Consider the following 14,079-nt stretch of genomic DNA (forward strand, 5'->3'; position numbering starts at 1 on the left):
CGCAATTTGTGGCGCGAAGATGGCCCTGCCCGCCGCAATTCTGATGAATTTATTAAAGCGATGGATGCTTGTTTCCAGTCCTCTGTGGATGTGGATATTGCTCGTAGACAGATGCACGGACTGCGGCAAGGCAAAGCCACTGTACGTCAATATCATTCCAAATTCTTTGCATTACTAACTGCGTTGGGCTGGGAGAAGGATAGTAAACCCGTCAGAGATCTTTTCTGGGAAGGTCTTAGCCCCCCCGTCAAGGATGAGATCGCCAGAGGAGATAGACCCCAGACCCTAGAAGACGTAGTGCAACGGGCTTTGGCTATCGGAATACGACATGAGGGACGCCCGTGGCACGAGGGGGAGGGACCCCAGGCGCGTGCACCAGCGAGAACCCCCCCTTTTGTCCCCAGGGACTTCAGCCAGACGCACCCCTCGCCCTTGGGGAGGCAAGGAGAAGAGCCGATGGAAATTGGTGGTGCTAGGGCTCAGACACCATCCAGAGCCCCTGTTTCCGGTGCAGTGAAGGCGAAGCCTCCTAGAGGGACCAGGAAATGTTACATCTGTGACAGTGCACAGCATATGGCGAAAGAGTGCCCCCAGAGGCTCCAAAAACACACTGCAGCTCTAGCAACAGTGGCAGCGGAAGTGGTGCAAAGAGAGCAGCCTCAGGGAAACGACAGTGCCTGGCTGGAAGCGGAGCTACTGGGGCTCAGCCAGGCGGATCTGTAGAACAGTCCCCAGCACCCTTACAACGCACAGACCCTTTACCACCCAAACCAGCAGTGCAACTCACTGCGACCCTTCAGCTGCCAAATGGACAATCCCTGGAAGTTCCCATCACGATTGATTCAGGGAGCAATGCGGATTTTGTGGGAATACAATTTGTCAAGCAGCATAGCATAGCGCTCCTGCCTGCAACGACGCCTCTGAACGTGGTCACAGTGGACGGCAGGAAATTGCTGGGAGGGCAAGTTGTGCAGCAGACGCCTCCCATGGTGATGCAGATTGGAAATCATCGAGAAGTCATTAGCTTCAATGTCACCCACCTGTCAGACACGCCCATTGTGTTAGGCATGAGTTGGCTGGAGAGGCATAGTCCCGCTGTAGCGTGGTACCAGCGGCAAATCACCTTCTGCTCATCGTATTGTGCTCAGCATTGCATCCAAACCAATCAGGAGGAAGGAGCTGAGCAGCAACTGCACCTGGGCATGGTGCAGGCAGTGCCTCACAAGTACGAGGGATTCTTGGAGGTTTTCTGCGAGAAAGAAGTTGACAAGTTGCCGCCTCACAGGCCTTACGACTGTGCGATCGACCTGGTGCCAGGGGCGCAGCTGCCAACTGCAAAGCTGTATTCCATGTCTGAGGACGAGATGCAAGAGCTCAGAGAGTTCATAGAGCATAATCTGAAGCGCGGGTTCATCCGGGAATCCAAAGCAGTGGGAGGCAGTCCTGTTTTCTTTGTGAAGAAGAAAGACACGCCCCAAAAAAGACTCATTGTGGACTATAGATTCATAAACAGACTGACTAAGCCCAAGGCCTTTCCCATGCCCAAGATTGACGACCTCCTAGCGACCGTTAGGAAGGGTAAGATCTTCACCAAGTTGGATTTGCGTGGAGCGTACAACCTCATCCGCATCCGGAAGGGTGATGAGTGGAAGACTGCCATGTTCACGCCTCTAGGCACGTATGAATACAGAGTTATGCCATTTGGTCTCCAAAATGGCAGCCACGTTTTCCAAGCATTTATGCATCACGTGTTGGCGGGACTCCTCTACAAGAAGTGTGTATGTTTTCTCGACGACATCCTGATTTTCTCGGAATCGCCGGAAGCTCACGAGAAGGATGTAAAGGAGGTCCTACAGAGGTTGCGGGAGCACAGGCTGTACTCCAAGTTGGAGAAGTGCCAGTTTGATGTGACGGAGGTGGATTTCCTTGGCTACAAGCTGTCCGACGAGGGGCTGGCCATGGACAGAGTCAAGGTCCAAGCGGTGTTGGACTGGAAGAGCCCACGCAATCGGAAGGAAGTCCAGAGATTCATCGGATTTGCCAATTTTTATCGCAAATTCATCAAAGGTTTTGCAAATGAGACGGCAGCAATCACGGACACCCTCAGTTCCAAGAAGAAGAAGTTCGCTTGGACGGAACAGGCAGAGCGCTCTTTTCGGAAGCTTAAAAGCCTCTTCGCCTCCGAGGAGCAGCTACTGCACGTGAATCCCGGCAGGCCCATGCGGGTGGAAACCGACGCGTCAGACAGAGCGGTTGGAGCCGTCCTTCTGCAGGAGGATCCGCAAGGCAATTGGAGGCCGGGCGCCTTCTACTCCCGGAAGCTCAGCAAGACGGAGCGGAACTACACCATATGGGACAGGGAGCTGTTGGCCATTCATGCAGCTTTCAAAGCGTGGCGACACTTCCTCATAGGAGCCAAGCACACAGTGCAGGTCCGCACGGATCACAAGAACTTAGAGTATTGGCGAACGGCAAAGCTGCAGACCCAAAGACACATGCGCTGGGCAGAATTCTTTGCGGATTTCGACTTCAAAATAGAATACATCCCGGGGGACTCCAATGTTATAGCAGACGCACTCTCCAGGAAACCGCAATACCTTGAGGAGACGACACCAATTGCAGCGAAGCACATTTTCGCACCGCAGGCGTGGGCGTGCGCTGCCATCGCAGTCGACCTGGACGCGGTGCGACGCGCGTTGCAAGCGGATCAATTTGCACAGTCCAAGATGGAGGAGCTGCGCAGCGGGTCGCAAAGAGACGATGAGTTCCAGTTGCGGGACGGACTCTTAACTCGCAAGGGTGCCCTCTACGTGCCAAACGACGAACTTCGCGCAAAGGTTCTGCAGCAATTGCATGACGCCCCCAGTGCGGGCCACTTCGGCAAGGAGAAGACAATAGAATTAGTGGCCAGGGACTTTTGGTGGCCCCAGATGCGGGGAGAGGTGGCGGATTACGTCGCCAGGTGTGACACCTGTCAGAGGTCCAAACCAGTACACCAGAAGCCGGCGGGATTGCTGGAACCGCTGGAAACGCCGCAGCAGCCGTGGGAGAGGGTAGCACTGGACTTTGTTACTGACCTGCCCAGCTCCAGGGGCAAGACGGCGGTGCTGGTGGTTGTGGACTTGTTCACCAAGATGGCGCACTTCATTCCTTGTGCCAAGGTGGCGACGGCAGAACAGACCGCCAAACTCTTCATCGACCACGTGTTCAGAGTGCATGGACTACCGCAGTCCGTCCTGTCCGACAGGGGGCGCCAATTTGTTTCCAACTTCTGGCAGAAGCTTCTGGGTATCCTGCACGTCAAGATCGACCTAGCGTCGGCGAGACATCCACAGACCAACGGCCAAGCAGAGAGGGTCAACGCGATCATGCAGCAGTACCTGAGGTGTTACGCCAATCAGCGACCCGCAGCGTGGGTGGACTACCTGCCGATGGCTGAGTTTGCCTACAACAACACGAAGCACGCATCGACTGGGGTGACGCCGTTCTTCGCGAACAATGGCCGTCATCCCAGAACCTTTCCGAGGCTTATAGCACCAGGAGAGGGGGTGCCTCAAGAGGCCGACCAGTTCGCAGCAGAGTTGCAAGAGGTGCACGAGGAGCTGCGGAGACATTTGGAGCTGGCCAAACAAGCCTATAAGGTGCAGGCGGACAAACACAGAAGGGCGGGAGAAGACATCCAGGTGGGGGACTGGGTATGGTTAGCGGCCCAAGCGATGCCAGCCAGATCGTTAGCCAAGAAAAAGCTAGGACACAGGCAGCTAGGACCATACCAAGTTGAGGCTAGGATCAATCCTGTAGCATTTCGCCTGGCCCTTCCAGAAGGCTCCAGAGTGCACCCGGTCTTTCATAGGTCGGTGCTCACTCCCTACAAGGCCCCGCACAGGTTTCAAGAGTCAGAAACAGTACCAGACCCACGCAAAGGGTCACCCAAGAGGGGGGGGTCGCCTAGGGCCGAACCCCTCAACGAGGTCACAGAGATACTGGACTCGAGATGGGGGGAAGAGGGGGTTGAATACTTTCTCGCCAGAGAGGGCACCCCAGCCACTGCCAATAGTTGGGTGCCGGGCTACGCGTTAGACGAACCCCTTTTGAAAGAAGAGTTCCATGCACTTTTCCCACATAGACCCATGCCAGCTGAGTACTTTGATGACTGGCTTTTCACACCCACATTGTCAGATAGCACGTTCAGGGGTTTCTCTTCCCCCGAGGAAAGAACACCAGAATCAAGCCCGCCCAGGGGATCGTGCTCGGGGGTGGACACGGAAACCCCTTATTGGTGGGAGGAGCAACCAGAGGAGGAATGGCGTAAGAGGTGGATGATGGGTCCTTGGCAGGCAGCACCAGAGGAAGTAGCAATGGAAGAAGAGACTGAGATGGCTTTGGGTGAAGAACCCGAGTTCGAACACACATACACAGAACTGCCAGCAGAGAACATTGACGTAGACGACCTGTATCCTGAGCCTACCCCCGAAGAGCCGCAGTTTCCACAACCGGCACCCGCCGTGCGGGAGGGGGGAAGGGGGGGCTTCGAGGGGGGGATGGATGTCAGGGTTTCAGGGAGAGAAGAGCAGATGGGGGAGGAGACAGAGAGCGAGGGGGAAGAATCCCAGAGAGATGAGGAGGAGGATGACGATGACCAAAGGTCGTCCATGAGTCTGTCCAGTGAGTCAGAGGACTCCCAAAAGGGAGCCCCCCTGGTCAGACCAAAGGGAGGCCAAGGGGGAAACAGTGAGGAGCAGGGGAGCGAAGGGAGAAACCCCAGTGGGAGTTGGACACCGGAGCCGGCTTCTCAGCCGGAACGGAGTGAAGGGGGTGGAGTTACCAGTGTGTCAGAGGGAGCAGAGCAAGAAGGAGACAGGGGAAGGAGATCGGAGCAGGACGCTCAGCCGGAGGGGGTGGAGAGTAGCACCGGGAGCAGTGTAGCGGTCGAGAGAAAGGTCAGAAGCAACGTACGCGCGCCAAGTTCAAATGTAGAGGCGCGCGGAAGTGAGGAGAGCCCTGGGGAGGAGCCTGGCCCCAAAGCGAGAAGGAGGGGGGCAGAGGCATCAGAGGATTCAGCCTCGGGCGAGTCCCGGCGAGGGGGAACCCAGGGGGGCAGAAAGACCCTGTGGAAAAGGAAGGAGAGGAAGAGGTGGTCCAGCACAAGCCTCTTAAATTGGTGCCGAGGCGGTACGGATTCAGAGGGACTTCAGCGGTCTAACGTTACAGACGTAGAGTCACAAAGATGGAATGTAAACGCAACCATGATCTTCAAGAAAGACTTTCTGTAAATAAACTGGATTGGAGTTGGGTCTCTTGTGAGCTGGGACCAGACGGGTGGCTCTGACAGGTGCTTTTACTTTTTTATTTTTAAAAATGAGGGTAAGGATTCTGTCTGTTTTAAATGCCCTCTCCCCATCTTCAGTTACTGTAGGTAAATGTATTTATGTTCTCATATTGGGAAATTAGGCCCTGTTCTTGTTCACTACGATGAATGCAAGTTGACGGAGATGTAAGGCAATCCAGATTATCACAAGGTTTCACCTGAATAAACCAACCTCTTTCTAGGGATTTGTTTTTGACTGACAAAGCTGAGCAAACATGTCTGCCCACTAAAATGAAATATCACTCAACTCCAGGGCTGGATCACACTTAGAGGCTGATTTTCTTTCTCTAACTCTTACATCATAGAATGCATGCAAAATTTCTGCCTTCAGTAAACAAATGTTAAACAAAATATAGACATGTAATGATGGTCCCAGGCAAGCCTCTCTGGGCAGAGTAGTCCACAGTAGGGGAGCCACCACAGCAAAGGCCCAGTCTTGTCGTCTTATCCTCTGAACCTCTTGGGGACAGGAGATGTAGAGAAGGGCCTCAGATCACAAGGGCCACCTTAAGGTTTTGGGGTCCTAATGCATTTAAGGCTTTGTAGGTAAAAGCCAGCATGTTGAATTGGGCCTGGAAACTAACTGGTAGCCAGCGCAGTCAGGGCAGGATTGGTATAATATGTTCAATCCGTCTTGTTCTGGTGAGCAACCTAGTCATTGAATTCTGCAGCAGCTGAAGTTTCTGAACTGCTTTCAGAGGCAGCCCCATGTATAACACATTGCAGTTATCCAATCTGGAGGTTACCAGAGTGCAGGCCACAGAAGTCAGGCTCTCCCTGTCCAGAGAGGGGCATAGCTGAGTTACCAGCACAAGCTGACAGAGTGCATTCTGCACCACCAAGGACACCTGGGCCTCAGGTAATGGACAGTAATGGATCCGGGAGCACCCCTAAGTTACGTACCGGTTTCTTAACCCTGCTTTGCCAGTATCTCCCGCCCCCCGCAATCATGGACCAGCTGTGATATGTGGGCTAATTTTTTTTTAATATAAATTTTATTGAATGATTCTATGTTACAAAAGAAAACACATTAAAACCATACTACCACAAAATATCATTGAGAAATAATAATGATATACATCAATATTTAGTTTGTTATTTGTTATTTACCATTTTATTTCCTCTCTAACATTCCATACAAAAGACACATATGTACACCCACAGGGAAAATAAATGATAATAATGATAATAATGAAAGTAAATATCCCCCCCTTTTATTTTACAAAATCTTTTCTTCAAATTTGACTTCCTGTCAAGTCCTTTCACATATATTTTGAAATATGGCAACCCTAATGTCAATTTGATATTGAAAGCAATGTGGGGGCAAACAATACTGGGAAGTCAAGTCATGAAGGGGATGAACCCATCTGCAGGGTGGGGGACGGGATGGGACGGGACTGAATCTCACATACACTCGGACTTGACTCTCCGTTTAAACCCAGACCTTCATTTTCTGCCAACTAAGAATGATCTCTGGGAAAACTTAACTCTTGCTCAGGACTAAGCAATGCTGCCTACTAATTATCTCTCAAGGAAGACAATCATAGTTGTACAATTCAGGGGGGAGAGGCGTTGGCAATTTGGTCAGGCATGATGCAACTGCAAATACGAAGAACACTCTGAGGAATCATCTCCATCATTGTCAAAATTGCTGGCTTCCATCCTCTTACATAGTAGATATACACATTCTGCTTGGATTAAAAAACAACAACAGCATCTTTAAAAAGGTATAACAGCTTCCTATTGTTCAGAGCTATATCTAGGCGCAGCCAGGGTTCTGCCAGTCTTTTGTATCATCATTCCTCTTTTACATGTTTGGATATGATTCCATGCAGTCATCAATTCAAGGAACATTCTTTTTGTGAAATGTGAACTTCCTTGACTAGGCATGGTCTAGTACATGGTTTAGCACTTTGTTTAACTGAAATGCTGCTTTACCATACTGTACTTTCTGTTCTTTGGAGTAACTGTCGTGGGTACAATTATTTTCTTTGCAAACCAAGGAACGGTGAAATTCTATAACTTAACTGCTACAGATGGTGATTTTTTAAAAGAAGTAATAACTAACTTCTTCTTATTTGTATTCCCTCAACCTTCAGTCATCCATGGGGATAATATGTGACGAAAAAGAAAATATATTGGCTTACTTGAAGACCAAAGCACTAGTGCATAGATTACCTGACAGCCCACTATTCAAAGGCTGTAGTGGAAACATGGGAATCTACACTGGGAGGGGAAGATTTCTGAGCAGGATCCTGCTGGTGCTGTTTCTGCTGTTACTTCTGTTTCACACCATATGTAAGGCACATTCTATTAACTGCAGCATTTATGATGATCCTCTTCCTATTGCTCACAAATTTTACCAGCCAGGAGACCTTGTAATTGGTGAGATGGTTTCGCAAGTCATATACTTCTTTAATATCCAGTCCTTCAGGGAACAGCCTTCACAGATACTGATTGATGAACCTGTGTAAGACATTATGTATTCCCCTTCTTTCTGTGTATAATATAGTCAGACCGGAATGACTGAAAATGCATCATTAAGCAATATTGTGATTTATATTTTGATGTACATTTTCATGGAAACCCAGTAACATTGTAATGGTGGGGTGAAGCATTCTTTAGTTTCATGGAAGAGGTATGAAGTACTCAAACTCAGCATGACAAGATGAGGGGCAAGGGTGGATATGGCTAGAGAGAGAGACAGAGACAGTAAACCTCCAATTTACACAAGGGTCACAATCCTGGAATCACGCCAAAAGCCAATGTTGTGTATAGTCAAAATAAATCAGGTTCAATGGCAGATGGGATTCCCAAAGTCTTTTTTCCCAGACACTCATCCCCTTTGGATTCAGGTTTTTGGGTGTGTTTTTTTTTGGGGGGGGCAGGCATGTAAAGCTGTATACGGATTGCGGTTTTACTGTATTCATTTCGCTTATTAAATGTTTGTACTGCTACTAAGTTTTCCTTTGCAAAGCCCACTAAAATAAACAGTTCTCTGCTTCCTTTTATTATTTAGTAAGCCTGCTACAGCATTTTCACATGGTGGATCATGCCTTGTCACTGTCCCACTATTTCTGTTCTGTCCATACCTCGTTCCTTCTCAACCTTGAGGAATGTGAATGCATTTACATCTGGATCTTCTGACTCTTTCTCTGTGGAAAAAAATTCCTGCTCACTTCTGTCTCTCCTCACTTTCTCCCCTTGCTTTCCCCTCAGATTGCTCCACTTCTGCCCTCATAGTGCTCTATTTTCTGTTCCACCGCTCAGGTGAAGTTCAGAGCCTGGAAAAGTATTCAGAGCAAGGAGCTTTGCTCTTCCCATTTCATTATTTAGTTATATGTCCTTCTGGGAGGCATACATCTCACAACATCTCATGATGAAGTAAGCAGCCAGCAAGGAAGGGATCAGAGGTTCTGTGGCCTCAGGTGATGTTCCCTATGGCTTTCCTGCACCTATGGGCATTGTGTTGGCAAGGCCACACCTATGGACTTTCAACTGCTTGTTTTTATTGGTACAAAGTGTAACTCCTTAAATGCAGGGAACAATTCTTCTTCTTCTTCTTCTTCTTCTTCTTCTTCTTCTTCTTCTTCTTCTTCTTCTTCTTCTTCCTCCTCCTCCTCCTCCTCCTCCTCCTCCTCCTCCTCCTCCTCCTCATATTAGTCCATTGTGTTGTAATTTTATTACAGCTCCGTGCCAAAGAACTACCAGCACATCCTGGCCTTAGCATTTGCTGTCAAAGAAATCAATGAGAATCCCAAAGTCTTATCCAACATCTCTCTAGGGTTCCGTGTCCTCAACAGCTACTACACTGCAAGGATGACCTACAAGGCCACACTCAACCTGCTTTCCACACAGCATAGATTTGTCCCCAACTTCAAGTGTCACAAGTGGAACAATCTGATAGCTCTCATTGGAGGATGCATCTCTGAAATCTCTGCCAATATGGCCACCATTTCAGCAACCCACAAGATTCCACAGGTAAATTGGGAGCACGGGTGTATGGGAAATACTATCTTGATTGTTGTTAGCTGCCCTGAGCCCAGCTTCGGCTGGGGAGGACGGGATATAAATAAATTTATTATTATTATTATTATTATTATTATTATTATTATTATTATTATTTCAACACAGTCTTGACAAGGTTCCTGCAAAGTTTTATTCAGGAGGACAGGTTAGATTGGGATTCACCAAGCAGTGCTGAGAGCCAATTGTCCAGAAAACTCTCGTATCCATAAATTGAAGTGGAATGGTATGAATGTGTCTAGGACATAAAGGATTTGAGTTTTTATGGTTTCTTTCCCCCCATTTTTTACTAGACCTAATACACAAATGAAAACACATAATGTAATCAATGGCTGACAGAACTGTGTCCAGAGAGGAAGAGACTAAGGAGGTTAATATAGTACTCTAAAACAGTGTTTCCCAACCTTGGGCCTCCAGCTGTTTTTGAACTACAATTCCCATCATCCCTGACCACTGGTCTTGCTAGCTAGGGATGATGGGAGTTGTAGTCCAAAAACAGCTGGAGGCCCAAGGTTGGGAAACACTGCTCTAAAATACCTTAATGGCTGTTACATAGAAGAAGGGAAATACTTGTTCTCTGCTGCTCTATAGGGCTGGACTACATATTTTTAAAACATTAGGAGAAACAATAAAAAAAATTCAATAATGAAGCAGATTACTGGGTATTGTTCCACCCTGTTTTTCCTTACTTAAAGTTTTCGTAAAAAAGAACCATTTATTGCCTAAGCTACACCTCTGAAGTACCTGTTAAACCTGTAGTTTTACATTCTCTCATAATCCATCAGAAACAAAAGAAAACACCTCATACATTTTATTTTAGCTCACATGTGGATCCTTTTTGGCGATACAGGATGCAAACCTGCTATACCCATTTTTATACCAGATGGTCCCAAATGAAGCCAAACAGCAAATAGGAATTGTGCGATTACTTCAGCATTTCAGATGGACATGGATTGTACTTTGTGCTGTGGATGATGACAAAGGGGACCAGTTTCTACAGACAATTTTACCACTACTCTTTGAGCATGGCATCTGCTATGATTTCATAGTAAGATTAGAAAAATGGAATTATCTAGATGAGATGATACGCTTGTTTATAATGCGCCAGGAAGGTTATGCAATTGTTTTTGAGACAAAAGCTAATGTATTTGTGGTTTATGGGGAACCTCCATCCTTTCTGTTTTTGAGAGTATTGTCGTTTGTAGTACCATTATTGGGATGGCCACCACTGGGTAAAGTGTGGGTTGCTACATCTCACTGGGATTTTGCATCAGTTTCTATTCAGAAAACCTGGGAAATACAGATGTTCCATGGTACTCTATCCTTCACAGTCCACGCAAGTCAGCCATTAGGGTTCAAGAAGTTCATTCAGACGATAAGACCCTTCTGGAACAAAGAGGATGTTTTCATACAGGACGTCTGGGAACAGACTTTCACCTGCTCCCTGAAAGCATCTAATGGACAGGAGGTGGAGGCTGAGCAGAAAGAACCCTGCACTTTGGAGGAGAAACTGGAGAACCTTCCTGGGATTTTGTATGAAAAACACATGACTGGTCACAGCTACAATGTCTATAATGCTGTCTATGCTGTGGCACATGCTTTGAACTCCATATACAAATCCAGCTCTAAACACAGCAGATTGGCAAGAGGAGAGAGATTTGCCTTTCTGAATGTGCAACCATGGCAGGTAATGACAACTCTATATGAGCAACTTCTTTGCTTTGCCTCCATCTACCACTGATCTCCTGGCTTTTCACTTCACCAGTCCCAATGAGCTCCAGCCGTGTCTGGGAACAGGAGCCACAGAAATTAGCCTGCCTGACCTGGTGCACATTTACTCAGAGTCAACATCACTGTCATGCTAGCTTGCCAAATATCTGCAATAGGAACCCAACTACCGATCTTGTTTGCTAGACATTTTCAATCAATGTCTCTCCTGTAAGGACCGTTCTTTATGTAATTAATTTCATGTTAATGATGATAATAGACAAGTGGAAATACTGCATCGCCATATATACTGCTTTAAGCACAGTTATTCATATCATTAATTCCATGTAAATATTTCAATATTCCAGGTCCATCCCTTTCTGAAGAGCCTTGTATTCAACAGCAGCACTGGAGATATGGTGCACTTCGATGAACATGGAGAACTGGTTGAAGGTTTTGATGTTACCAATTGGATCACTTTCCCCAATGGCTCACTGACTAGATTGAAAGTTGGACGACTGGAGCCTCAGGCTCCAGCAGGCAAAGAGTTAACCATCAATGATGAGCAAATTGTGTGGCATCCAAGTTTTAATCAAGTAAATTATAACTTCAAACTCTTGACTTTATAAAAGGGGAATGTTCCCTTCTGGGCAGCTCACCATTCCGTCAGTTCTTGAGGGGCCTTATTGTAGATCTTATGCTTTATGACCCTTGTCCTCATACATTGATCTCAAACCTTAAATTAAAGCAAGGAGTCCTTTTGGCCATCTGTGCCATTTAACTGATTTGTGAAAATGTGTTGTCACATAAGGCAGTTACAAAGCATTGGAAAGTAAAATATTTTATTTTGCTAAAATGTCACACAATATCACGTAGTGATTTCTGGAAGGAAAAAAGATGGACCATAATAATAATAATAATAATAATAATAATAATAATAATAATAAGAAATTTTATTTATATCCCGCCCTCCCCAGCCGAGGCTGGGCTCAGGGCAGCTAACAACAATAAAATAATACAACATTCTAACATTATTTCATTAAAATTAATTCAACTCAAATTGAAGGCAACCATTAGGTTACAATTCTGCCAAGATTGCCAAAGGAGGGCCTGGTGGAACAGCTCTGTCTTGCAGGCCCTGCGGAAAGATGTCAGGTCCCGCAGGGCCCTAGTCTCTTGTGACAGAGTGTTCCACCAGATTGGAGCAGCAGCCGAAAAAGCCCTGGCTCTGGTTGAGGCCAGCCTAACCTCTCTGTGGCCTGGGACCTCAGGATGTTTTTATTTGAAGACCATAAGTCCCTCTGTGGGACATACCAGAAGAGGCGGTCCTGTAGGTACAAGGGTACTAAGCCGTATAGGGCTTTAAAGGTTAAAACCAGCCCCTGTACCCCACCGGGAGCCCCTGGCTCCTGTACCCCACCGGGAGCCAGTGCAACTGGTATAGGACCGGGTGAATGTGATCTCGCAGCGAGGACCCCATAAGGAGTCTCGCCACGGCATTCTGCACCCGCTAGAGTTTCTGGGTCAGTCTCAAGGGCAGCCCCACATAGAGCGAGTTACAATAATCCAGTCTGGAGGTGACCGTCGCATGGATCACAGTGGCTAGGTCAGAGCGAGAGAGGTAAGAAGCCAACTGCTTAGCTTGGCAGAGAGAAAAAAAGCTGCCTTTGTTATAGCTGCAATCTGCGCCTCCATGGAAAGGGAGGTGTAAAAATTACACGAAAACTCTTAACTGACGGTGCTGGCAGTAATTGCACCTCCGCAAGATATGGGAGTTGCCGCCCCAATCCTATATCGTCCCTTCCCAGCCAAAGGACCTCTGTCTTTGAAGGATTTAACTTCAACCGGCTTCCACGTAACCATCCAGTCACAGCTTCCAAACGATCTGATCAGTGTGTCTGGGGCCGAGTCAGGATGGCCATCCATCAACAGATAGAGTTGGGTGTTGTCAGGGAATTGCCATCGGAGCCAGAGGGAGAGGGAGGGCTCTAGAGGGGTTCTGGAGAGCATCCCGGGAGGGAGAGAAGCAGCCCATCTTCTGTGGAAGGAATTCAGAGTAGCACCAGTGGAGAAGGGGGGCAGATGGGGGAATCGGCAAGGTGACTCTATGACTCCTTGCCGGAGACCAGTGGGGAGAGCACGGGTCCTCCGCTGCCCACACCCTCCCTGTGCAGAAGGCTTCCGTGCAGGGAGAGTAGGCGGCGACTAGGCGTCAAAGAGCTTCTTTGCTGGAAGAAGTTCAAGAAACGCCCACTGACGGATTCTGCCAGCGATTGAGACAGCCACGGGTGAGTGGCTGTCCGGACAGAAAGGGTTCACCCAGGTAACCCAGGCAGGTGTGGTGTCGATTTACACATGAGCAACCCCTAGAACCATTACAGGTGTCATCAGCATACTGATGGCAGCCCAGCCCCCAAATCCGGACAAGCTGGGCTAGGGGACCTTGCTTTTATCTTCAAGATATCTTTATCTTATTTCTAAAACTTCATATTTTAGGGGTCCGGAGATGGCATTGTCTTTCCTATGATCCAATTTCAGGCTGAGTCTTTGACTGATCAAACCTAGAGATTAAGTTGGGAATTGGTAACAAAGGGGCGACAGAGGAGCTGAGCCAACTGTTTCATCCTCAGTCTCTGCCCCTCATATGAGTCTAATCACATGGAGGTGAAGGACTGAAAAGGGCTAATCTCTTGTTGCTCATCTATATGATTTTGCACAGGCGCTGCCCCTTTCTGTGTGCAATGACAACTGCAACCCTGGCTTCAGTAGAAAAAAGAAGGAAGGAGAGAAGTTTTGCTGCTATGATTGTGCTCTGTGTCCAGAAGGAATGATGTCTAGTCAGAAAGGTGGGAGGCAGCAATTCCCATGACCTAATTTATGGGATTTAATATATATATAAATAGGCTATTTATTACCTATGTTTGGAGAATGCTAATGAATGCAGAGCAGTCTAAAACTAAAGGGATTTTCAGGAACAA

At 47.7% G+C, this 14,079-nt stretch overlaps 2 protein-coding genes across 2 annotated transcripts in view; one reads left to right on the forward strand and one right to left on the reverse strand.

Moving 5' to 3' along the window:
* LOC309358874 (vomeronasal type-2 receptor 26-like) overlaps positions 1-14,079 on the reverse strand; it is a gene marked incomplete at both ends in the record, with an annotated part of 208,931 nt that overhangs the window by 125,497 nt on the left and 69,355 nt on the right. The gene's annotated exons all lie outside the window — the stretch shown is intronic.
* Positions 7,759-14,079, forward strand: part of LOC309358854 (vomeronasal type-2 receptor 26-like) — a gene marked incomplete at both ends in the record, with an annotated part of 37,817 nt that continues 31,496 nt past the window's right edge. The window contains 4 exons of the mRNA XM_081892124.1: positions 7,759-7,838; positions 9,058-9,349; positions 10,809-11,081; positions 11,470-11,697. Of these exons, the coding sequence (XP_081748250.1) occupies positions 7,759-7,838; positions 9,058-9,349; positions 10,809-11,081; positions 11,470-11,697 (873 nt within the window). The remainder of the gene's footprint in view (positions 7,839-9,057; positions 9,350-10,808; positions 11,082-11,469; positions 11,698-14,079) is intronic.

Source organism: Podarcis melisellensis, assembly GCF_964234715.1.
Source record: "Podarcis melisellensis genome assembly, chromosome: 16".
NCBI classification, from domain to species: Eukaryota; Metazoa; Chordata; class Lepidosauria; order Squamata; family Lacertidae; genus Podarcis; species Podarcis melisellensis.